At 56.0% G+C, this 23,063-nt stretch overlaps 1 protein-coding gene across 2 annotated transcripts in view; it reads right to left on the bottom strand.

Annotated features, from left to right (window-relative positions):
• Nucleotides 1-397: 397 nt before the first annotated feature.
• The window catches only part of LOC144951203 (pre-B-cell leukemia transcription factor 1-like), a 69,541-nt gene continuing 46,875 nt past the window's right edge, over nt 398-23,063 (bottom strand). The window contains exons 4-10 of one of the 2 annotated variants that reach the window (XM_078881348.1): nt 19,441-19,724; nt 16,835-17,025; nt 15,611-15,746; nt 13,786-13,948; nt 5,028-5,140; nt 3,098-3,184; nt 398-594 (exon numbers count right to left, since the gene is read on the bottom strand). In XM_078881348.1, coding sequence (XP_078737474.1) covers nt 514-594; nt 3,098-3,184; nt 5,028-5,140; nt 13,786-13,948; nt 15,611-15,746; nt 16,835-17,025; nt 19,441-19,724 — 1,055 coding nt within the window. In that variant the 3' untranslated portion in view covers nt 398-513. The remainder of the gene's footprint in view (nt 595-3,097; nt 3,185-5,027; nt 5,141-13,785; nt 13,949-15,610; nt 15,747-16,834; nt 17,026-19,440; nt 19,725-23,063) is intronic. The other variant, XM_078881347.1, reaches the window with a different exon arrangement.

The raw sequence follows: 23,063 nt of genomic DNA on the forward strand, positions 1-23,063 counted from the left end.
TAAGAGACAAGGACCGGACTCGATCAACTTCACATATGTGAGCCATCGTCAACGGAAACAAAAACACACACACACACACACAAAACACAAACCACTGATATTCCCGTCGCTGAACTCGTGAACGAAATGAACGGTGGCGAGACGTCGCCAGTGAGACACACGCGCTCGCGAACACGTACGCGCAAACACGTGCTCGCAAACACGTGCTCGCGAACACGTGCTCGCGAACACGCGCACGCAAACACGTGCTCGCAAACACGTACGCGCAAACACGTGCTCGCGAACACGTACGCGCGAACACGTACGCGCAAACACGTGCTCGCGAACACGTGCTCGCAAACACGCGCGCGCAAACACGTACTCGCAAACACGTACGCGCAAACACGTGCTCGCGAACACGCGCTTGCAAACACGTACGCGCAAACACGTGCTCGCGAACACGCACGCGCAAACACGTACGCGACCGCACGCGCGCACGACCGCACGCGGTTCCGCGAGAGAGCGGCGACGGCGCTAATTGGAGGTGTCAGAGTGGACGCTGCCGGGGCCGTCGGCCGGAGACGGCGTTGTGGCCTCCTGCCAGCGACCGTTCGTCTGCAACGAGAGAGAGAAGGGGGGGGAGAGAGGGAGAGAGAGCGCAAACGACGTCATCGGCCGAGCGTCGCTGGTGTCGTGGACGGGCGCTCGCTAACAAACGAACCACGTGACGGTGGACGGGCGCTCGCTAACAAACGAACCACGCGACGGTGGACGGGCGCTCGCTAACAAACGAACCACACGACGGTGGACGGGCGCTCGCTAACAAACGAACCACGTGACGGTGGACGGGCGCTCGCTAACAAACGAACCACGTGACGGTGGACGGGCGCTCGCTAACAAACGAACCACGTGACGGTGGACGGGCGCTCGCTAACAAACGAACCACGCGACGGTGGACGGGCGCTCGCTAACAAACAAACCACGCGACAGTGGACGGGTGCTCGCTAACAAACGAACCACGTGACGGTGGACGGGCGCTCGCTAACAAACGAACCACGTGACGGTGGACGGGCGCTCGCTAACAAACGAACCACGTGACGGTGGACGGGCGCTCGCTAACAAACGAACCACGCGACGGTGGACGGGCGCTCGCTAACAAACGAACCACGTGACGGTGGACGGGCGCTCGCTAACAAACGAACCACGTGACGGTGGACGGGCGCTCGCTAACAAACGAACCACGTGACGGTGGACGGGCGCTCGCTAACAAACGAACCACGTGACGGTGGACGGGCGCTCGCTAACAAACGAACCACGTGACGGTGGACGGGCGCTCGCTAACAAACGAACCACGCGACGGTGGACGGGCGCTCGCTAACAAACGAACCACGTGACGGTGGACGGGCGCTCGCTAACAAACGAACCACCGGACTGTGGACGGGCGCTCGCTAACAAACGAACCACGTGACAGTGGACGGGCGCTCGCTAACAAACGAACCACGTGACGGTGGACGGGCGCTCGCTAACAAACGAACCACGCGACGGTGGACGGGCGCTCGCTAACAAACGAACCACACGACGGTGGACGGGCGCTCGCTAACAAACGAACCACGTGACGGTGGACGGGCGCTCGCTAACAAACGAATCACGTGACGGTGGACGGGCGCTCGCTAACAAACGAACCACGTGACGGTGGACGGGCGCTTGCTAACAAACGAACCACGTGACAGTGGACGGGCGCTCGCTAACAAACGAACCACGTGACAGTGGACGGGCGCTCGCTAACAAACGAACCACGTGACAGTGGACGGGCGCTCGCTAACAAACGAACCACGTGACGGTGGACGGGCGCTTGCTAACAAACGAACCACGCGATGGTGGACGGGCGCTCGCTAACAAACGAACCACGTGACAGTGGACGGGCGCTCGCTAACAAACGAACCACGTGACGGTGGACGGGCGCTTGCTAACAAACGAACCACGCGATGGTGGACGGGCGCTTGCTAACAAACGAACCACGTGACAGTGGACGGGCGCTCGCTAACAAACGAACCACGTGACGGTGGACAGGCGCTTGCTAACAAACGAACCACGTGACGGTGGACGGGCGCTCGCTAACAAACGAACCACGTGACGGTGGACGGGCGCTCGCTAACAAACGATCCGTGCGACGATTCATCGGCGCCGCCATCGCCGTCTCCCACGGTCTTGCGACGGCGACGATCCAATCCTCCGTGCCTGCGCACGAGCCGATTCCATCGCTCCATCTCTCTCTCCGCTGGAGGACGCGGTCGGGGAAAATGACGTCGTCGTCGTCGTCATCGGTACCGAGGCCACGCGGTTGGGGCGTGCGTCACGGTCCGGCGCCGGCTAGCGGAGCTCGCAGATGCCTTCGGAGCGAGGCGGGGTGAACTTTGGGCACGTTTCCGGCATTTAGAGAACGGACCGCGTCTGGCAGAGCAGATGCCGGGGAAGTCACGGGCTGCTCTCTGCTGTATGCCCCACAGCGTCGTCACTGGGAGACACCTCGGAGGTCACGCTGCGATATCCGAAGGGCCGTTCTCCAACAACACGGAGGAGGAGGAGGGAGAGAGGGAGGATATTTCCGAAGGGGATTCCCCCCGCCCACTCTGGTCTCGTGACGACGTCATAATGACGTCGCCGTGACGACAATGACGTGACGTCGCCACGACGACGACGCCGTCGTGACGTCGCCGTGACGACACCGCCTTGACAAAGCCATGACGACAAAGGCGTGACGTCGACGCCGTGGCGACGCAGTGATGACGACGTAATGACGACGACCCCATGACAACGATGTGACGATGCGGTGACGACGCTATGACAACGCCGTGATGACGACACCGTGATGACGACACCGTGACGTCACCGTGACGACGCTATGACGACACCGTGATGACGACACCGTGATGACGACACCGTGACGACGCTATGACAACGCCGTGACGACACCATGACGACACTATGACGACACCGTGACGTCGCCGTGACGACGACACCGTGACGTCGCCGTGACGACGACACCGTGACGACGCCGCCGGTGGCGGTAAAACTTGACGGGGGGCGTCGGGTGACCGCGGCACGGCCGGCGACTTACGGTGAGAGGTTGTGGACTGTACATGTGGCGCGCCCCCACGGGGTCACTGTATCCGACGGTCTGATTGATATGGCGAAGGGAAGCTACCTGCACGACGGGAGACACACGGAAACACACGCATGACAGTCGACACACGGAACACGCACACGCATGAAAGCAGACACACCGAACACACGCACACGCACGCACACACATGACGACAGCAGACACACCGAACATACACAGACACGCACGCACACGTGTTCAGTTTCATCATGACAACGAAGATGGCGACGGTGGGATGGGTGGGTTGAGGTGGTGCTGATTAAGCTGCCGGCATGCGCGGCTGAAACGTCGGACATCGGCGAGGAGCGAAACGCGGTCCCAAAACGCGTCGGCAGGGCCACGAATGTAAAATCCGCAAAAAGAAACACAAGGCCGGGCGGGAGGGCTCTGAGATGTTAAACCAAAGAGTCAGGGTCAGGATCTAACCCACGACCTCCTTGCACACCAGGCGTGGGAGAGTTCCCAATCGGACGATTCGTTCGTGTCGCGATGCCGATAGCAGCCGTCACTGCGACACTTGGGTGAGGGGATGGTGGTGGTGGTGGCGGGAAATATGACGGTGACAGTTTTTTGTTTTTAAAGATGGATATCTCCGTGCAGAATGCTCAAGGATGCACGCGGTGTATTTTATCCCACCCCTCCCCCCTCGTTCCACTGGAACGCCGCAGCCGTGCCAGCGCTGACGCCTACACAGCACAGGTGGATTGGTGGTTTGCCGAGCCGGGTCGTGACCGCACAAGCGGGGTGGGGGTTGTGGTGGCGTTTGTAGCCTGGCTTGGGAGGCCAATCAGGGCCTCTGGTGGGGGGTGAATGGGAATCAGAGTGTTGATTTCAGGATCAGGATATTGTATTTATTCTGGAGGAATCCGATGAGCTATGAAGCTCCAGCAGCAACGACGCGTCGGTAGCGTCACGTCGGTCGGTGCCGACGCCGTGGGGACGCGGTATTACCACAGCGGCGTCTATGCAGTGGATGGAAAAAAAACGTGCTGGCTCGGCACGGTTCTGGCACGGCTCAGTTGTGTCAGTGGGAAAATAAAAAAAACCCGTGCTGGTTCGGCACGGCTCGATTGTGTCAGTGGAAAGGAAAATGAAAAACCCGTGCTGGCTCGGCACGGCTCGGTTGTGTCAGTGGGAAAAGATACACCCGTGCTGCCTTGGCATGGCTGGATTGTGTCAGTGGAAAGGAAATAAAAACACACCGTGATGGCTTGGCACGGCTCGGTTGTGTCAGTGGAAATTAAAGGAAAAAGAAAAACCCATGCTGGCTTTGCAGGGCACGGTTGTGTCAGTGGAATGGAAATAAAAAAACGTGCTGGCTTGTCACGGCTCGGTTGTGTCAGTGGAAAAAGAAAAACCCGTGCTGCCTCGGCACGGCTCGATTGTGTCAGTGGAAAGGAAAGGAAAACGAAAAACCCGTGCTGGCTCGGCACGGCTCGGTGGTGTCAGTGGAAAAAGAAAAAAACCTGTGCTGGTTAGGCACGGCTCGGTGGTGTCAGTGGAAAAATAAAAACCCGTGCTGGTTCGGCACGGCTCGATTGTGTCAGTGGAAAGGAAAACGAAAAACACGTGCTGGCTCGGCACGGCTTGGTTATGTCAGTGGAAAAAGAAAAACCCGTGCTGGCTCGGCAAAGCTCGGTGGTGTCAGTGGAAAAAGAAAAACCCGTGCTGCCTCGGCACGGCTCGATTGTGTCAGTGGAAAGGAAAACGAAAAACACGTGCTGGCTCGGCACGGCTCGGTGGTGTCAGTGGAAAAAGAAAAACCCGTGCTGGCTCGGCACGGCTCGATTGTGTCAGTGGAAAAATAAAAACACGTGCTGGCTCGGCACGGCTCGGTGGTGTCAGTGGAAAAAGAAAAAGGCACCGTATATCGTGACATCCCTACCTGTGATTGCACATGGCTCCCAACCTGTGAGGAGGAGAAGCTTTCGCCATTGAGACTCTGCATCATGAACAAGTCTCCTGCATTAGGCAAGCTAAAGGGTACGACGGAGGAACCTGAAAACAAGATAATCCTGCCTGAGCGTTAGGCTTTAACGGGAGGAGGTTCACGTGACGCGAGGTGGTTTAGTGTCGCGAAGGCGCCACCTGCGGAGAGACGGACAGGGGACGACGGGGCCGACACTCAGATCCAGGAGACCCAGAGAGGACTCTGATGGTTTCAACTCTCAACCCGTGACCTCCTTGCTTCCCGCCGAACGTAGGATCGCAGAGCTCGGGCGATTGTTGGCAGCGCTCGATCGGGCGGACGTTTCCCACCCCTCGGACTTGTGGCTCATGCCCATCGAGCAAAAACTGCGGTCATCGCGCGGCGCTTTTAGATGCGCTTCTGTGGCCGTCTGAAACGTTCTTTCTACCGATGTTCGGAAGCCGCTGGGAGCTGTGGTGCAGTTCAACATCAGCTAAGTAAGTCTGTGCAGGGTCTCTTTGTGACTCTGTGCGTCTCTATGTAACGCTACGGGTCGCTGTGTAACTCGATGAATTTCGAACTCTCTGTAACCGCAACGTCCTGTTGCTGGACTCGTCAAGGAGTTCAAAACCATCGTCACGCGACACTCCACGTCGAACAAAAACGGCAGTCACCGCATCATCGCGTGGCGCTTTCAGATGCGCTTCTGTGGCCGTCTGGAACGCTTTTCCCTTCCGATATTAGGACGCAATTGGAGCTATGTACTTTTACATCATCTAAATTGACAAACTACATTTCTTTAGAACTGCTTGTTGGTTTAACGCGTAGGAGGCTTTCGCGACCAATAGCATCCATGATGCAGGCTTTTTTGGGTTAGATCGCGTAAATATATAATTGTGTCGTTAAACCCGCCACCACCCGACACAGCCAATTAACCTCTTACTAATTGGCTGCCACCACCCAACACAGCCAATTAATTCTAGATTTGAAGATTTCGTGACTCCAAGGATTCATATACTTAGGTTTTTTCGGTAAAGTCACGTAGGTAAAAAATACTTTTATTAATTTTAATTTTTTTACCTACCTGACTTTACCGAAAAAACCTAAGAATATACAGCCAATTAACCTTACTAATTGGCTGCGTCGGATGGTGGCGGGTTTAACGACACATTTATATATTCACGCGATCTAAACCAAAACAACCTCTGTTTTGGAGAACTGTTTGTTGTTGTTGTTTTTAGTTTGGCGGCGGCGATACAGGAGGCCGTGGCGCCTTTAAACGTTTCTTTTATTTTTAAAGTTTTGATTCCAGTGACTTGCTGAGCTTCCCGTTGCAGCAATTTGCCACCCCCTGTCGCGTTGCGTTTCTTTTATGGTCGTTTGCCATCGTCTGTCACTCGTCACCGCTAGCCCCACCACCTTACTGGAAATCTCTTACAACAACAACAACATATAAAAAGAGAGCTGTGTAGTTCGCCGGATTTTACCGCTCTAAATCGAGATTCCGATTCTGATTCAGGTCGTTTCTGACAAAAGGTCTCCATAGCTCAGTGGTGGGCCTTACACCTGGTGTAAATAAAAAAAGAGAGTGTCGTTTTTAGTGGACGACAACGCCGAGGTCACTGCGGCCCGGGGTTCTGCAGGGGCGAGTCTCCATCAGCATCGCGACTTTACGCCGGAGTTACGTTCGTATCGGATGGTCTCGCGAGTTACCGTGACCCCCACGTTACAGACAGACAGACAGAGCCAATGCGTTAACCCCTTGGTCAATGAGTCTGGTGTTATGCAGGGTGAGTCCATACGACTTTACCCTAGAGCAGGGGTGGGGAACGTCCGGCCCGCGGGTCCGTACAAGGCCCGTGAAATCATTTGGTCTTGGCCCTGCCAAGGCAACCGCAGGCGGGACTCGAAATTCAATAAATCTAGGAGCAAACCTGGAAAAGCAGTTGCGAGTAGCAACATCATCAACACCAGCTAACATCACACGCCTCGCCGAAGAGAAGCAGTTCCAGCTCATCGCATTAGGGGGCGAGTTAATTAAAAGTTTGACCAAATATAGCGGGCTAATTTTTAAGTTGATCATTTTGTATGGCCCGCGAAATGATGTTTTAAATATCCAAATGGCCCTTGGCAGAATAAAGGTTCCCACCCCTGTCCTAGAGTCTCACTCATATCGGATCGACCTCCCCCACGTTACGCACGGACGGACAGACGACAGCTCTAGCGGATCGATGCTTTGAAAACAACTTGGTTTAGGAGGGGTGGGGGTGGGTGGTCTCCTGGATCTAAGTTTCGAGAGGCAGTGCCAGCTTCATGCAGAACGCAGGACAACAGAGGTTGGGACAAAGGGCATTGAAACATTCAGCGTGGATTCTTAGGACAGCTCCTGCTGAGGTGGCTAGGAGATGTTAACTACCTCGCCTGGTGTACAGGAAGTCGTGGGTTCGATCCCGACCCTGAGGCCTGCTGCTGTATATTTGGAGTTTGCGTGTCTCTCTCTCATCATCATCATCACGGTGGCTAGGAGATGTTAACTACCTCGCCTGGTGTGCAGGAGGTCGTGGGTTCGATCCCGACCCTGACGCCTGCTGCTGCATATTTGGAGTTTGCGTGTCTCTCTCATTATCATCATCATCACGGTGGCTAGGAGATGTTAACTACATCGCCTGGTGTGCAGGAGTTCGTGGGTTCGATCCCGACTCTGACGCCTGCTGCTGTATATTTGGAGTTTGCGTGTCTCTTTCTCTCTGTCTCCCCGCGGTCGCGTGGATTTTTTTATCCGGGGTCCTCCGGTTTTTTCTCCCCCTCCACATTTAGAATCGTATTTGTGGCTGCCGCTATACATTTCCCGCTGCGTACATTACCCGCCAAAATAAAATTAAAACGCACGCGGATTTTTTTTACACCTCGACTCCAGCGGGTCCATTCGAGCCAATGGCGTTACGTCGCCGGTGGAAATTCCACGTTCCCATGGCGGCGGGCGAGGGGGTAAGGACATCCATCGGCGGGCCACATGATCGCCCTTTGTGCATCAGTCTCTTGCTCCGACACCGGTCGTGAGACAAGGCCATGATTCAGGTGTCGAGGAGCTTGCGTGCATTGTTATCAGAGCACGTAAGTCCGCGTGTTTTGCCACGAGCGTGTGTGCTTAATGCAGCCTTGATGGGTGGTGATGATGATGATGCCTTCCAATACGTGTCTGTTTGTTGTTTGACGATCTTAACACTGCCCCGTATTGGTTTAACACATAGCAGGCCAGAATTATCCATAACAGAGGTTTTTGTTGGGGTTAGATCGCGTGAATGTATGAATGTTGTGTCGTTAAACCCTCCACCACCCGACACGTAAACAGAACGTGGCCAATTCGTAACCAGTATAGCACACACACACACCGGTTGTGCGTTGGAGAGTAAATCCCAGAGGTGGGACAAAGTCATTGTTATGCAAGTCCAAGTCGAGTCGCAAGTCATCAAATTCATGACTCGAGTCTGACTCGAGTCCAAGTCACATGACTCGAGTCCACATCTCATAGGTGGGACAAAGTCATTGTTATGCAAGTCTAAGTCGAGTCGCAAGTCATCAAATTCATGACTCGAGTCTGACTCGAGTCCAAGTCACATGACTCGAGTCCACATCTCATAGGTGGGACAAAGTCATTGTTATGCAAGTCCAAGTCGAGTAGCAAGTCATCAAATTCATGACTCGAGTCTGACTCGAGTCCAAGTCACATGACTCGAGTCCACATCTCAGAGGTGGGACAAAGTCATTGTTATGCAAGTCCAAGTCGAGTCGCAAGTCATCAAATTCATGACTCGAGTCTGACTCGAGTCCAAGTCACATGACTCGAGTCCACATCTCATAGGTGGGACAAAGTCATTGTTATGCAAGTCCAAGTCGAGTCGCAAGTCATCAAATTCATGACTCGAGTCTGACTCGAGTCCAAGTCACATGACTCGAGTCCACATCTCATAGGTGGGACAAAGTCATTGTTATGCAAGTCCAAGTCGAGTCGCAAGTCATCAAATTCATGACTCGAGTCTGACTCGAGTCCAAGTCACATGACTCGAGTCCACACCTCTGGTAAATCCACAACATTTACAATCGCGGATTTACCATTGTGGATATACTCTGCAACCCAGCGGTGTTGCTGTACTGTACTAGTGACGAATTGGCCACGTTCTGTTCACGTGACACTAAGCCTCACTAATTGGCTGTGTCGGGTGGTGGTGGTGGTGGCGCGTTTATTGACGCAGCATTTATATTTACCCGATCTAACCCAAACAAACTTCTATTATGGACTTCCTGTTTGATCGCGCCGGGGAATTGGTAAATTAAGCCTACGTTTATGTACACCTCTTTTAGCCCCGCCCCCCTCCCAATACGTTCCATTCATTGGCTACCACGTTCTGATACGCCCCCCCCTCCTCCCCCTTAACTTGTATTTAAGAACTTGCATCTTGGAATCCCTGCCTCACTTGATACAGAAAATCTGGCTGTGACGGTCCCACCTGATGACGGAGACTTGTGTTGCCTCCGAAACGTCGTGATTTTTTATTATTTTATTTTTTATTAATTTAAATTTAAATTTTTTTACCCACATGACTTTACCGAAAAAACTAGTATGAATCCTTGCAGTCACGAAAGCTTCAAATCTAGAATTAAGCCTATTGTCTATTTATATTTTGTCATCATTATCATCATCATGGTTTGAGACGCATCATAAGCAGAATACCGCGATTGTGCTAAGAATCCAGGTCTGAATTCGTTTTTTTGCAAATGGATTTTAACCGCGTGCGGACAGAAACACACAGCAAAAGCAAACTGGGCATGCCAAGCAAGTTAAGTGAGCCTCGCAGAATTAAGCATGACAATCATATTCTTCTCACGCCGGGTTAGGAGATGCATTTGCAGAACAGTTGCTCATGAAGCGAGTGGGTTTTTCTGCTGATTTCAGTTTGGGTGTGCACACTCAAACACCTACACGCGCACACATACAGACACACCGATACACACACATATACTTAACAACAACAACCGCCATTCGCCACTAAGTGGCGGTGACGTCGCCACGACGCTTGTGCCAGGCTATGTGCACCTTGAGGCCACGTGAAGTGTCGAACGCCCGCTGGCAGGAGGTCACGGGGCAGACCCAGCAGGTGCCACGGGTCGACTGACCGAGATGACCGAGATGACTGGCTGATGCACCACCTGTGCCCCCTACTGTACCAACTTGCTGTGCTTTAGCCACCCGGCGCTCCGCTCGTTGTTGTGAGCATCGCTCATCCGCCCTCTGTTGTTGTTGGAGGGCGACTGCCTCCAACTGCCCAGTAGCGTCCTTCACGAGCCTCCTCCACAGAGGCCGATCTTGACACCGCTGGTACCAGTCATTGGCAAGTCCACTCAGCTCCACGTCCTCCTGTACCACATCACTCCATCTCTTCTCTAGCACGTGCCGCGCCCGTTTAGCCCCATCCATCCAGCCAAACAAAAGCTGTTTAGGCATGCGGTGGCTGGGCATGCGGGCTACATGACCGAGCCAACGCAGCCTTGCCTGCCGGAGGAGCTTACCGATGGGACTTTGTCCAGATCTTTCGAGGATTTGTAAGCTCCTCACACAATCCAGCCTGGTTAATTCCGAGATGGATCGTAGGCATTCTAGATTTGAAGCTTTCGTAGGCAGGCCAGCCTAAATGTTTCTAACTGGCGAAGATGTTCTATTATGCGGGTTCACGTTTTGCAAGCGTAGAGAAGGGAGGGGATGACCATGGCCGAGAAGACCTGAAGCTTTGTGCGGAGCAACAGACCAGGTAGCTTACACACAACGTTACACAACCGATGAAAAGATATTGCCGCTCGACTGATTCGGAGTGAGACCTCTGCTGTTAAAATGGAGTCGGTCATGAGCACATTGCCCAGGTATGGGAAACTCTCCACTCTCTCCACAACTGCCCCATCACCAATTGGAAGTTGTGGGGGTGGAGTGTCATATGGCACAGAATACCCAGGCAGGTGCTTAGTTTTGGTGGGGCTGATGGTATGGCCCCACCTTTTAGTGGCACGCTCCAGTTTCAGCAGCAGCGTCTCCAACTCCTCCTCTGAATGAGCAGCTATTACCAGATCATCGGCATACATGACGTGGTTGACCAATAGGGAGCCATCCCTTGACCACACCCGGCATCGATCAGCCTCCCATCATATCTGTTCCAAATGGAAATTCCTCCGGTACAGCTACTGAAGGCTTCACAAACTACGTGGTCGAAATAGATGTTAAACAATGTTGGAGCCAGAGGACATCCCTGTCGCACCCAAAGGTGTACAGGGAATGGCTCTGACTCCCGGCCACGTAGTTTTACCCGGGCCTGCTCAGCATCATGAAGGTCCTTAATGAGCGTTAGCTTGTCCTCCCGGGGCCTACGGCACAAGCTTGTTAATTACATTTTGTGTTCGTGGTTTAGTGGTAATTTATTGAAGGTGGAGGGATTACCAGCCCCTCGCACCCATCCAGAGCTCCTATTTAGCCGCTGTGGTGGTCACAGACGCCACGAGGGGAAAGGCCAATCGGAATTGGCCCTCCCCCCCTCAGCACTGTCCACGACAGCGTTGCCCGTCCGGCACCACACCTACACACACATACAAAGATACAAAGATCCCCCGTATAGCCTTAACAGACTGTAGGGGCAAGTGCTGTTAGCGAGCACCTATGAAGGCCGGAACGGTACACGAGGGGGTGGGTGGCCAGCACCACGCCCGACCGCCTTTGTCTCCCCAGTGGCGATGTTTACACACCGCACCAGGTACTCATTTAAGGCTGAGTCGAACTAGGGGAGGCCCAGGACCGGTTCAGATAATCGTCACTGGTGTTAGCAGTGAGCGGGAATCGAACCCGGGTCTCCAGGTTCATAGCGCAGCGTAGCGCTAACCGCTACACCACCGCTCCCCACACACATACAGACATACCGACACACTGACACACACACACGCCCCCTCTAACAGAAGAATCTCACTTTTTTTTTTTTACCAAATTGACCAAACGGTTGCGAACTTGCAGGGATGTCACGATACCGCGTGCTGGGACACCGACATCTCAACCAGCTCCGTGGTTGCTCGTGGCGGTGGTGGCGATGTTTCGTGGTGGTGGCGGTGGCGGTGGTGCAGCGGTGGTGGCGATGTTTCGTGGTGGTGGCGGTGGTGCAGCGGTGGTGGCGATGTTTCGTGGTGGTGGCGGTGGTGCAGCGGTGGTGGCGATGTTTCGTGGTGGTGGCGGTGGTGCAGCGGTGGTGGCGATGTTTCGTGGTGGTGGCGGTGGCGGTGGTGCAGCGGTGGTGGCGATGTTTCGTGGTGGTGGCGGTGGTGCTGGCCGGGGCGGTGGCGGTGGTGCAGCGGTGGTGCAGCGGTTAGCGCCACGCCGCGCTACGAACCTGGCGGCACGGGTTCGATTCCCGCTCACGGCCAACACCACGTGACGATTATCTGAACCGGTCCTGGACCTCCCCTAGGATCGACTCAGCCGCGAATGAGTAAGCCGGTGCTGCGCTTAGGGAGACAAAGGCGGCCGGGCGTGGTGCTGGCCACCCACTCCCTCGTGTGCCGTTCCGGCCTTCATCGGTGCTGCTGCTACTCGCTACTGACAGCACTTGGCCCCAACAGTCTGTTCAGGCTACTGACAGCACTTGGCCCCAACAGTCTGTTCAGGCTACTGACAGCACTAGGCCCAACAGTCTGTTCAGGCTACTGACAGCACTTGGCCCCAACAGTCTGTTCAGGCTACTGACAGCACTTGGCCCCAACAGTCTGTTCAGGCTACTGACAGCACTTGGCCCCAACAGTTTGTTCAGGCTACTGACAGCACTTGGCCCCAACAGTTTGTTCAGGCTACTGACAGCACTAGGCCCCAACAGTCTGTTCAGGCTACTGACAGCACTTGGCCCTAACAGTCTGTTCAGGCTACTGACAGCACTAGGCCCCAACAGTCTGTTCAGGCTACTGACAGCACTAGGCCCCAACAGTTTGTTCAGGCTACTGACAGCACTAGGCCCCAACAGTCTGTTCAGGCTACTGACAGCACTAGGCCCCAACAGTCTGTTCAGGCTACTGACAGCACTTGGCCCTAACAGTCTGTTCAGGCTACTGACAGCACTAGGCCCCAACAGTCTGTTCAGGCTACTGACAGCACTAGGCCCCAACAGTTTGTTCAGGCTACTGACAGCACTAGGCCCCAACAGTCTGTTCAGGCTACTGACAGCACTTGGCCCTAACAGTCTGTTCAGGCTACTGACAGCACTAGGCCCCAACAGTCTGTTCAGGCTACTGACAGCACTAGGCCCCAACAGTTTGTTCAGGCTACTGACAGCACTAGGCCCCAACAGTCTGTTCAGGCTACGTGGCGGATTTGTGTCTTTGGTGTTTGCCGGCCGAAGTTGGGGTGTGGTGGGCGATGTGGCTGGGCTGCCGTGCCGGTGATGGTTGCGGTGGTGACGGTTGCGATGGTGGCGGTGGCCGCTTTTACCGGCCGACGCGGCGTGCCGTCGATGTTTGCGGTGGTGATCGTGGTTGCGACGGCAGCGGTGGCGGTGGCCGCGTTTACCGGCCGACGCGGCGTGCCGTCGATGTTTGCGGTGGTGATCGTGGTTGCGACGGCGGCGGTGGCGGTGGCCGCGTTTACCGGCCGACGCGGCGTGCCGTCGATGTTTGCGGTGGTGATCGTGGTTGCGACGGTGGCGGTGGCCGCGTTTACCGGCCGACGTGGGCGTGGTGGGCGAGGTGGCTGGGCTGCCGTGCTGCCCGGCGGCGCTGGTGGCCGACACGGCCGTCTTGGCCGCGTACAGGTTCGCCTCCTCCTGGAACTTGCCGATGTTCTTCTTGTACCGGATCCGCTTGTTGCCGAACCAGTTGGACACCTGCGCGCACAGTGACGGCCGTAGCCACGGTGACCGCCGTGGCCACGGTGACCGCCGTGGCCACGGTGACCGCCGTAACCACGGTGACCGCCGTAGTCACGATGACCACCGTAGTCACGATGACCGCCGTAGTCACGATGACCGCCGTAGCCACGGTGACCGCCGTAGCCACGGTGACCGCCGTAGCCACGGTGACCACCGTAACCACGGTGACCATCGTAACGACAGTAACCAATGTAACCACGGCGACCATCATACCCATGGTGACCACCGTAACCACGGCGACCATCATACCCATGGTGACCACCGTAACCACGGCGACCACCATAACCACGGTGACCACCATAGCCACGATGACCACCGTAACGACAGTGACCACCGTAACGACGGTGACCAGCGTAACGACGGTGACCACCATAGCCACGGTGACCACCGTAACCATGGTGACCACTGAACCCCCGGTGACGACTGTAACCACAGTGACCACCGTGCCCTAGCGAGGGAGAAATCTGCATCGCTGTGTCACAGGCCTGGAGAGAGCCACCACCACCACCACCAATGTCACCACCGCCACCACCAACGCAACCACTACAGCCATCCTGGTGGGATGCGGTGGTGGTGGCGGTAGAGAAACAGTCACTCTCAGAGCCTGCACATCATCGTCATCGTCGTCGTCATCGTCGTCGTTGTTGTCGTCATCGTCGTTATTGTCATCATCATCATCATCCTCATCATCGTCATCATCATCATCCTCATCATCATCGTCGTCATCATCATCGTCATCATCGTCGTCGTCGTCGTCGTCATCGTCGTCGTTATTGTCATCATCGTCGTCACCTTCATCATCGTCGTTATCGTCATCCTCATCATCATCGTCGTCATCGTCGTCATCATCATCAGCGTCACCATCGCCATCATCATCGTCGTTATCGTCATCATCATCATCCTCATCATCAGCGTCACCATCGTCATCATCATCGTCGTTATCGTCATCATCATCATCGTCATCATCGTCATCATCGTCGTTATCGTCATCGTCATCATCGGCATCATCATCATCGTCGTCATCGTCGTTATCATCATCATCATCATCGATGTTATCGTCGTCGTCATCCTCATCATCATCATCGTCGTCGTCGCCATCATCATGGTCATCATTATCATCATCGGCATCATCGTCGTCGTCGTTATCGTCGTCATCATCGTCATCACGACATCATCCTCATCGTCATCATCGTCGTCATCATCACGACATCATCGTCGTCGTCGTCATCGTCGTCATCATCGTCGTCATCATCGTCATCATCATCATCGTCATCATCATCATCACGACATCATCCTCATCGTCATCATCGTCGTCATCATCACGACATCATCGTCGTCGTCGTCATCGTCGTCATCATCGTCATCATCATCGTCATCATCGTCGTTATCATCGTCGTCATCGTCATCATAACCATCGTCGTCGTCGTCGTCATCATCGTCGTCATCGTCATCATCATCGTCATCATCACCATCGTCGTCGTCATCGTCGTCATCGTCATCATCGTCATCCTCATCATCGGCGTCACATCGTCGTCATCATCGTCGTCATCATCACGGCATCATCGGTGGTGGCGGTAGCGGTAGCGGCGGCGGCGGCAGCATCGGCCGCCTCCACACCTGCGACACAGCGATGCAGCACTTCTTGGCCAACTCCTCCTTGGCCTCCTCGCTGGGGTAGGGGTTGCTGAGGTGCGAGTAGAAGTACTCGTTCAGAATCTCCGTCGCCTGCTTGCTGAAGTTGCGACGCTTCCTCCTGCGGTGACGCGGACACACGGGGAGGGGGCGGGAGGGGGGGGGAGAGAGAGGGGGGGAGGGGGGGGGAGGGAGGGAGGGGGGGAGGGAGGGGGGGAGAGGGTGGGAGGGAGGGGGGAGGGTGGGGAGAAGGAGAGGGGGGGAGAGGGAGGGGGGGAAAGGGAGGGGGGAGATGGAGAGAGGGAGGGGGGAGGGGGGGGAAAGGGAGGGGGGAGATGGAGAGAGGGAGGGGGGAGGGGGGGGAGGGAGGGGGGAGGGGGGAGGGGGGAGGGGGTAGGGGGAGGGGGGAGGGGGAGGGGGGAGGGAGGGGGGAGGGAGGGGGGGAGGGGGGGAGGGAGGGGGGGAGGGAGGGGGGGAGGGGGGGAGGGAGGGGGGGAGGGAGGGGGGGAGAGGGTGGGAGGGAGGGGGGGAGGGTGGGGAGAAGGAGAGGGGGGGGGAGAGGGAGGGGGGGAGAGGGACGGGGGGGGAGGGTGGGGAGAGGGAGAGGGGGGAGAGGGAGGGGGGAGATGGAGAGAGGGAGGGGGGAGGGGGGGGAGGGAGGGGGGAGGGGGGAGGGGGGAGGGGGTAGGGGGAGGGGGGAGGGGGAGGGGGGAGGGGGGAGGGGGAGAGGGAGAGGGAGGGGGGAGAGGGCAGAGGGAGGGGGGAGATGGGGAGAGGGAGAGATGGGGAGATGGAGGGGGGGGGAGATGGGGAGAGGGAGGGGAGAGATGGAGAGGAGAGATGGAGAGGGTGGGGAGAGGGAGGGGAGAGATGGGGAGAGGGAGGGGGGGAGGAGATGGGGAGAAGGGGGGGAAAGGGGGGGATAGATGGAGAGGAGAGATGGAGAGGGTGGGGAGAGGGAGGGGGAGACGGGGGGAGATGGGGGGGAGGGGTGAGCAGGCGTGGTGTCCATGCTGCATCACGCGGCACCTCTCACGTGATCAGTGCCGGAGTCTTCAATCCTCTCTTCCTACCTGGCTCCGCTACCCCCCCCCACCACATACCCCCCACGTACCCCCCACGTACCCCCCCCCCCACCCCCCACGTACCCCCCCCACCCCCCCCCACGTGCCCCCCCCCACCCCCCACCTACCCCCCACCGCGTCTCACCGCGCGTCGAGGAATCGCGAGCGAAGGATCATGACGGCCTCGCACGTGCTCTGCTTGAGCTGCATCTGGATGGAGCTGAACTTGCGGTGGATGATTCCCACCATTCGCTCGATCTCCTTGGGCGAGATGGGCCGCGTGCGGCTCTGCTCCCGCAGCAGGTTCATCACGTGGGTCGTGAACTCGTTGCACGCCTGCCGCACAAAAAGGCAAAGGTGCCGCGCCGCCGGATAGCCTTTGGAGGGTGTCGGGGCAAGTGCCGTCAGCGATGGGGGGGTGTGGGTGGCCAACGTCGTTCCCGGCTGCCTTTGTCTCCCTAGTGGGCGATGTTTTTTTTGTATACAACGCATAGACACTCAATTGAGGCCGAGTCGACCTAGGGGAGGCCCAGGACGGGATCAGATAATCGTCATTGATGGTGTTGGTGGTGGTCGTGAGCGGGAATCGAACTCGGGTCGCCGGGTTTCGTGGTGCAGCATAGCGCTGACCGCTACGTCGTCGTGAGCATCGTTAACGTCGTTAACGCGGTTAACGTCGATAACGTCGTTATCGACGTTATCCTTGTCGTCACCGTCATTAACATCGTCATCATTAACGTCGTCATCGTCGTTATAGTTGCCGTAAGCATCGTTAACATCATCGTAGTCGTCGTCATCGTCGCTGTCGTCGCAATCGTCATCATCGTTTGCGTCGTTGTTGTAATCGTTGTAATTGTTATCATCTTCGTTAGCAATGTCGTCATCGTCATCATCATCGTCGTCATCATCGTCGTTAGCTCCGTCGTCGTAATCGTCGTTAGGGTCGTCATCGTCGTCGCCATCGTCGTCATCATCGCAGGCGTTCTCACCGTTATCATCGTCGTCACCATTATGGTCGTTACCATCGTAATCGTTGTTCACGTCGTTATTGACGTCATCGTCAACATTATCGTAATCACCATCGTCATCATCGTTATCGTCATCGTTATTGTCATCACCACCCAGCTGGTGGTGGTGGTGGTGATGGCGGAGGTGGCGGCGATGGTGGCGACGGTGATGGCGGTGGTGGTTGTGATAGCGGTACTGGTAGCTATGGTGGTAATGGTGGTGGTGTTGGTAGCGGTGATTGTGATAGCCGTGCTGGTGGTGGATATGGTGGTGACAGTAGCGGCAGTGGTGGCAGTGGTTGCAATGGTGGTGACAGTGGCGATGGTGGTGACAGTGGCGGCGTTGGTAGCGGTGATTGTGATAGCCGTGCCGGTGGTGGAGATGGCGATGGTGGTGACAGTCACGTGGTGGTAGTGGTGGCGATGGTGGCGATGGTGGTGACAGTCACGGTGGTGGTAGCGGTGGCGATGGTGGCGATGGTGGTGACCGTCGCGGTGGTGGTAGTGGTAGTGGTCATTGCGACAGCGGTGCCCGGTGGTGGCAACGATGGTAGCGGTAGCGGTAGTAGTGGTGGTGGTGGTGGCGATGGTAGCGGTGGCGGTAGTAGTGGTGGTGGTGGTGGCGACGATGGTAGCGGTGGCGGTAGTAGTGGTGGTGGTGGCGATGGTAGGGGTGGCGGTAGTAGTGGTGGTGGTGGTGGCGACGATGGTAGCGGTGGCGGTAGTAGTGGTGGTGGTGGTGGTGGTGGCGACGATGGTAGCGGTGGTGGTAGTAGTGGCGGTGGTGGCGGTAGCGGTGGCGGTGCTGGTGACGACGGTAGCGGTGGCGGTAGTGGTTGTGGTGGCGGTGGTGGTGACAGGGGTAGCGGTGACAGTGGTGGTGGCGATAGTGGTGGCGGTGGTGGCGACGACGCTAGTGGTGGCGGTAGTGGTGGCGATAGTGGTGGCGGCGGCAGCGACGGTAGCGGTGATGGTAGTGGTGGCGGTAGTGGTGGCGACGACGGTGGTGGCGACGGTAGTGGTGGCTGTAGTGGTGGCGGTGGCGGTGACGGTGGCGGTGACGGTAGTGGTGGCGGTGGCGGTAGTGGTGGCTGTAGCGACGGTAGCGGTGATGGTAGTGGTGGCGGTAGTGGTGGCTGTAGTGGTAGCGGTGGCGGTGACGGTGGCGGTGGCGGTGACGGTAGTGGTGGCGGTGGCGGTAGTGGTGGCTGTAGCGACGGTAGCGGTGATGGTAGTGGCGACGGTAGTGGTGGCTGTAGTGGTGGCGGTGGCGGTGACGGTGGCGGTGACGGTAGTGGTGGCGGTGGCGGTAGTGGTGGCTGTAGCGACGGTAGCGGTGATGGTAGTGGTGGCGGTAGTGGTGGCTGGAGTGGTGGCGGTGGCGGTGACGGTGGCGGTGACGGTAGTGGTGGCGGTGGCGGTAGTGGTGGCTGTAGCGACGGTAGCGGTGATGGTAGTGGCGACGGTAGTGGTGGCTGTAGTGGTGGCGGTGGCGGTGACGGTGGCGGTGACGGTAGTGGTGGCGGTGGCGGTAGTGGTGGCTGTAGCGACGGTAGCGGTGATGGTAGTGGTGGCGGTAGTGGTGGCTGTAGTGGTGGCGGTGGCGGTGACGGTGGCGGTGACGGTAGTGGTGGCGGTGGTGGTAGTGGTGGCTGTAGCGACGGTAGCGGTGATGGTAGTGGTGGCGGTAGTGGTGGCTGTAGTGGTGGCTCTAGCAACGGTAGTGGTGCCGGGCACGGCAAACCTGCTCGTATTTCTCGAGCTCCGTGTGGTAGATCTGCCGGATCTGCGCCAGCTTGGCGCGGTAGTCCGAGTGCTCGATGGAGTTGTCGGTGTTGGGGCCTCCACCTCCTCCACCTCCTCCACCTCCTCCTCCGGCCGCGGCGGCCGCTGCTGCTGCCGCGGCCGCCGCCGCTGATCCACCTCCTTTCTCGGGGCCGGCCACCCCCTCGGCCAGCAGCATGTTGTCCAGACGCATGAGCTGCGGATCGGGGGGCTCCTCTTCCTGTGCCCCCCGGATGCTCAGCACTGTGGGGGGGTGGGGTGGGTTTGGGGGGGGGGCACAGAGCGGGCCGACGATGATCTCTCAGCTCAAGTTTCAAGTTTCATTTATTAGGTGTGTGGCCCTGTGAGCCATTCGGCTCTTGAATCGGGTGCAGCCGCAACAAACAAAAAAACTAAAACGTGAACAAGAAAACATCGCAAAGTGATTATTCTTTGGTTATTTCGGAAAAGTCACGTATAAAGATAAAATAATAAATTAAATAATAGCATACGACGTTTCGATTGCAACACAAGCAATCGTCATCAGGGGGAGCCCCAACCACCCCCATCCCTCCAACTCCCCCCCAGCCCCCCACCACCCCCAACCACCCCCCCCCGCCCCCCCACTGGGGGTCCGCGTTTGTCGCGAAAATACAAAATGCGGTCCGAGCGAATTTGAGTCAGCGGAGATGAAAAATAAAAACGCGGTGATATTTTAGAATCACAAACACATCGTGAGCATGGCAAACACACCGCAAACACATAGCAAACACATCACAAACACATCACAAACACATCGCAAACACATCGCAAACACATCGCAAACACATCGCAAACACATCGTGAGCATGGCAAACACATCACAAACATCGCAAACACATCGCAAACACATCACAAACATCGCAAACACATCGCAAACACATAGCAAACATCGCAAACACATCGTGAGCATGGCAAACACATCACAAACACATAGCAAACACACCGCAAACACACCACAAAGACCACAACCATCACAAACACATCGCGAACATCGCAAACACATCGTGAGCATGGCAAACACACCGCAAACACATCACAAAGACCACCAACATCACAAACATACCAAAAACATCACAAATACATCGTGAACATCGCAAACACATCGCAAACAGATCGTGAACATCGCAAACACATCACAAACACAACACAAATACCACAACCATCACAAACAGATCGCGAACATCGCAAACACATCTCACATCGCGAACACATCGTTTTAATTGAAGCTCTGTGACCTATTCATAAATCGTGCAAAGCCAACGATCTCACTCTCTCTCTCTTCTTCTTCCGTGAGGGTGGTAATTATCTTTTATTTTATTTTGTCCGTGTCGCCAAATTTGGTGGTAAAAGGTCGCTTATGAAACGCATTGATGCGTGCGCACGTGTGAGGGTTTGCACGTGTGTGTACGCGTGTGCGCGCGTGTGTGTGTACGTGTGTACGGCTCGCTAACAGCACTTGCCCCTACAGTATGTTAAGGCTATACGGGGGATCTTTGTCTTTATCTTTGTACGTGTGTACGGCGCATCCACACAACATCATGGATGCATGCCGGGTCCAAGCAAGAACATGTGCTGGACTACGTAGTGACGGAACAGCGGATGCGGGCCCATGTCCTTGACACCAGGACCTACCGTGGAGCTGATCTGCCCTCTGACCATCGACTTGTCATCTGTAAGATGCGCCTGCCATTCTTCCACTCCAGTGGTGGGTGTACACCCAGGACCCCATTCAAACCCATAGTGACTTGGTCTAAGCTAGCAGATGAAAGTCCCATCGGTGAGCTCCTCCGGCAGGCAAGGCTGCGTTGGCTGGGTCATGAAGCCCGCATGCCCAGCCACCGCATGCCTAAACAGCTTTTGTTCGGCCGAATAAAAGGGGCTAAATGGGCGCGGCACGGGCTAGAGAAGAGATGGAGTGATGTGGTACAGGAGGACGTGGAGCTGAGTGGACTTGCCGATGACTGGTACCAGCGGTGTCAAGATCGGCCTCTGTGGAGGAGGCTCGTGAAAGACGCTACTGGGCAGTTGGAAGCAGTCGCCCTCCAACAACAACGGAGGGCGGAAGAGCGACGCTCACAACAACGAGCGGAGCGCCGGGTGGCTAAAGCACAGATTGTGCCGTGCCGGCCTTCATAGGTGGTGCTACTCGCTAACCGGGGGAATCTTTGTCTTTGTTGATGATGATGGCGATCATGATGGAGATGATGATGATAATGGTGGTGGCGACGGTGTTGGTGATGATGACGATGGTGGTTGTCGTGGTGGTGGTGATGTTGATTATGGTGGCGGTGATAATGAAGACGGTGATGATGATGTTGTTGGTGGTGATGATGACGATGGTGGTTGTGGTGGTGGCGGTGATGATGATATTGGTGGTGGTGATGATGATGACGATGGTGGTTGTGGTTGTGGCGGTAATGATGATCATAATGTTGGTGGTGATGATGTTGGTGGTGATGATGTTGGTGGTGGTGATGATGACGATGGTGGTTGTGGCGGTAATGGTGATGATGATGTTGGTGGCGGTGATGATATTGGTGGTGATGATGACGATTGTGGTTGTGGCGGTGATGATGACGATTGTGGTTGTGGTGGTGATGATGATGATGTTGGTGGTGGTGGTGATGTTGGTGATGGTGATAACGATGGTGGTTGTGGCGATGATGATGATGATGGTTGTGGTCGTGGCGGTGATGATGATGATGTTGGTGGTGGTGATGTTGGTGATGGTGATAACGATGGTGGTTGTGGCGGTGATGATGATGATGATGGTGGTTGTGGTGGGGGCGGTGACGTTACTCGACTTGATTTCAAATTCACATCTCCGGCGGTCGTTAAAACGATGCTTGCATTGCCATCAGACAGAGGGCCCCAGGGCTTTCGATGTCCATGGCTAAGCGTGACCTTTAGAGACGTACACTATCACGGTGCAGAGTTCACTTCATAACCCCCCTGGGGAGAGACTGGGGGGGGGGGGGTGTTGAGTCTATGGGCAGTGTTGAGTTTATAGAAAGTGTTGAGTCTATGGGCAGTGTTGAGTCTATGGGTGGTGTTGAGTCTACGGGCAGTGTTGAGTCTATGGGCAGTGTTGAGTCTATGGGCAGTGTTGAGTCTGGGGTAGTGTTGAGTCTATGGGTGGTGTTGAGTCTACGGGCAGTGTTGAGTCTATGGGTGGTGTTGAGTCTACGGGCAGTGTTGAGTCTATGGGTAGTGTTGAGTCTATGGGTAGTGTTGAGTCTATGGGTAGTGTTGATTCTATGGGTAGTGTTGAGTCTATGAGCAGTGTTGAGTCTATGGTGCAGTGTTGAGTCTATGGGCAGTGTTGAGTCTATGGGCAGTGTTGAGTCTATGGGCAGTGTTGAGTCTATGGGCAGTGTTGAGTCTATGGGCAGTGTTGAGTCTATGGGCAGTGTTGAGTCTAGGGGTAGTGTTGAGTCTATGGGCAGTGTTGAGTCTATGGGCAGTGTGTTTGAACTTCTTTCACACCGTACGTAGTCAACCGTCATAATCGGAGGTGCAGGGGAAGGACAACAAACTAAACACACAACAAGGAGTTCTTAA

Source organism: Lampetra fluviatilis, chromosome 61 (genome assembly GCF_964198595.1).
Source record: "Lampetra fluviatilis chromosome 61, kcLamFluv1.1, whole genome shotgun sequence".
NCBI lineage: Eukaryota > Metazoa > Chordata > Hyperoartia > Petromyzontiformes > Petromyzontidae > Lampetra > Lampetra fluviatilis.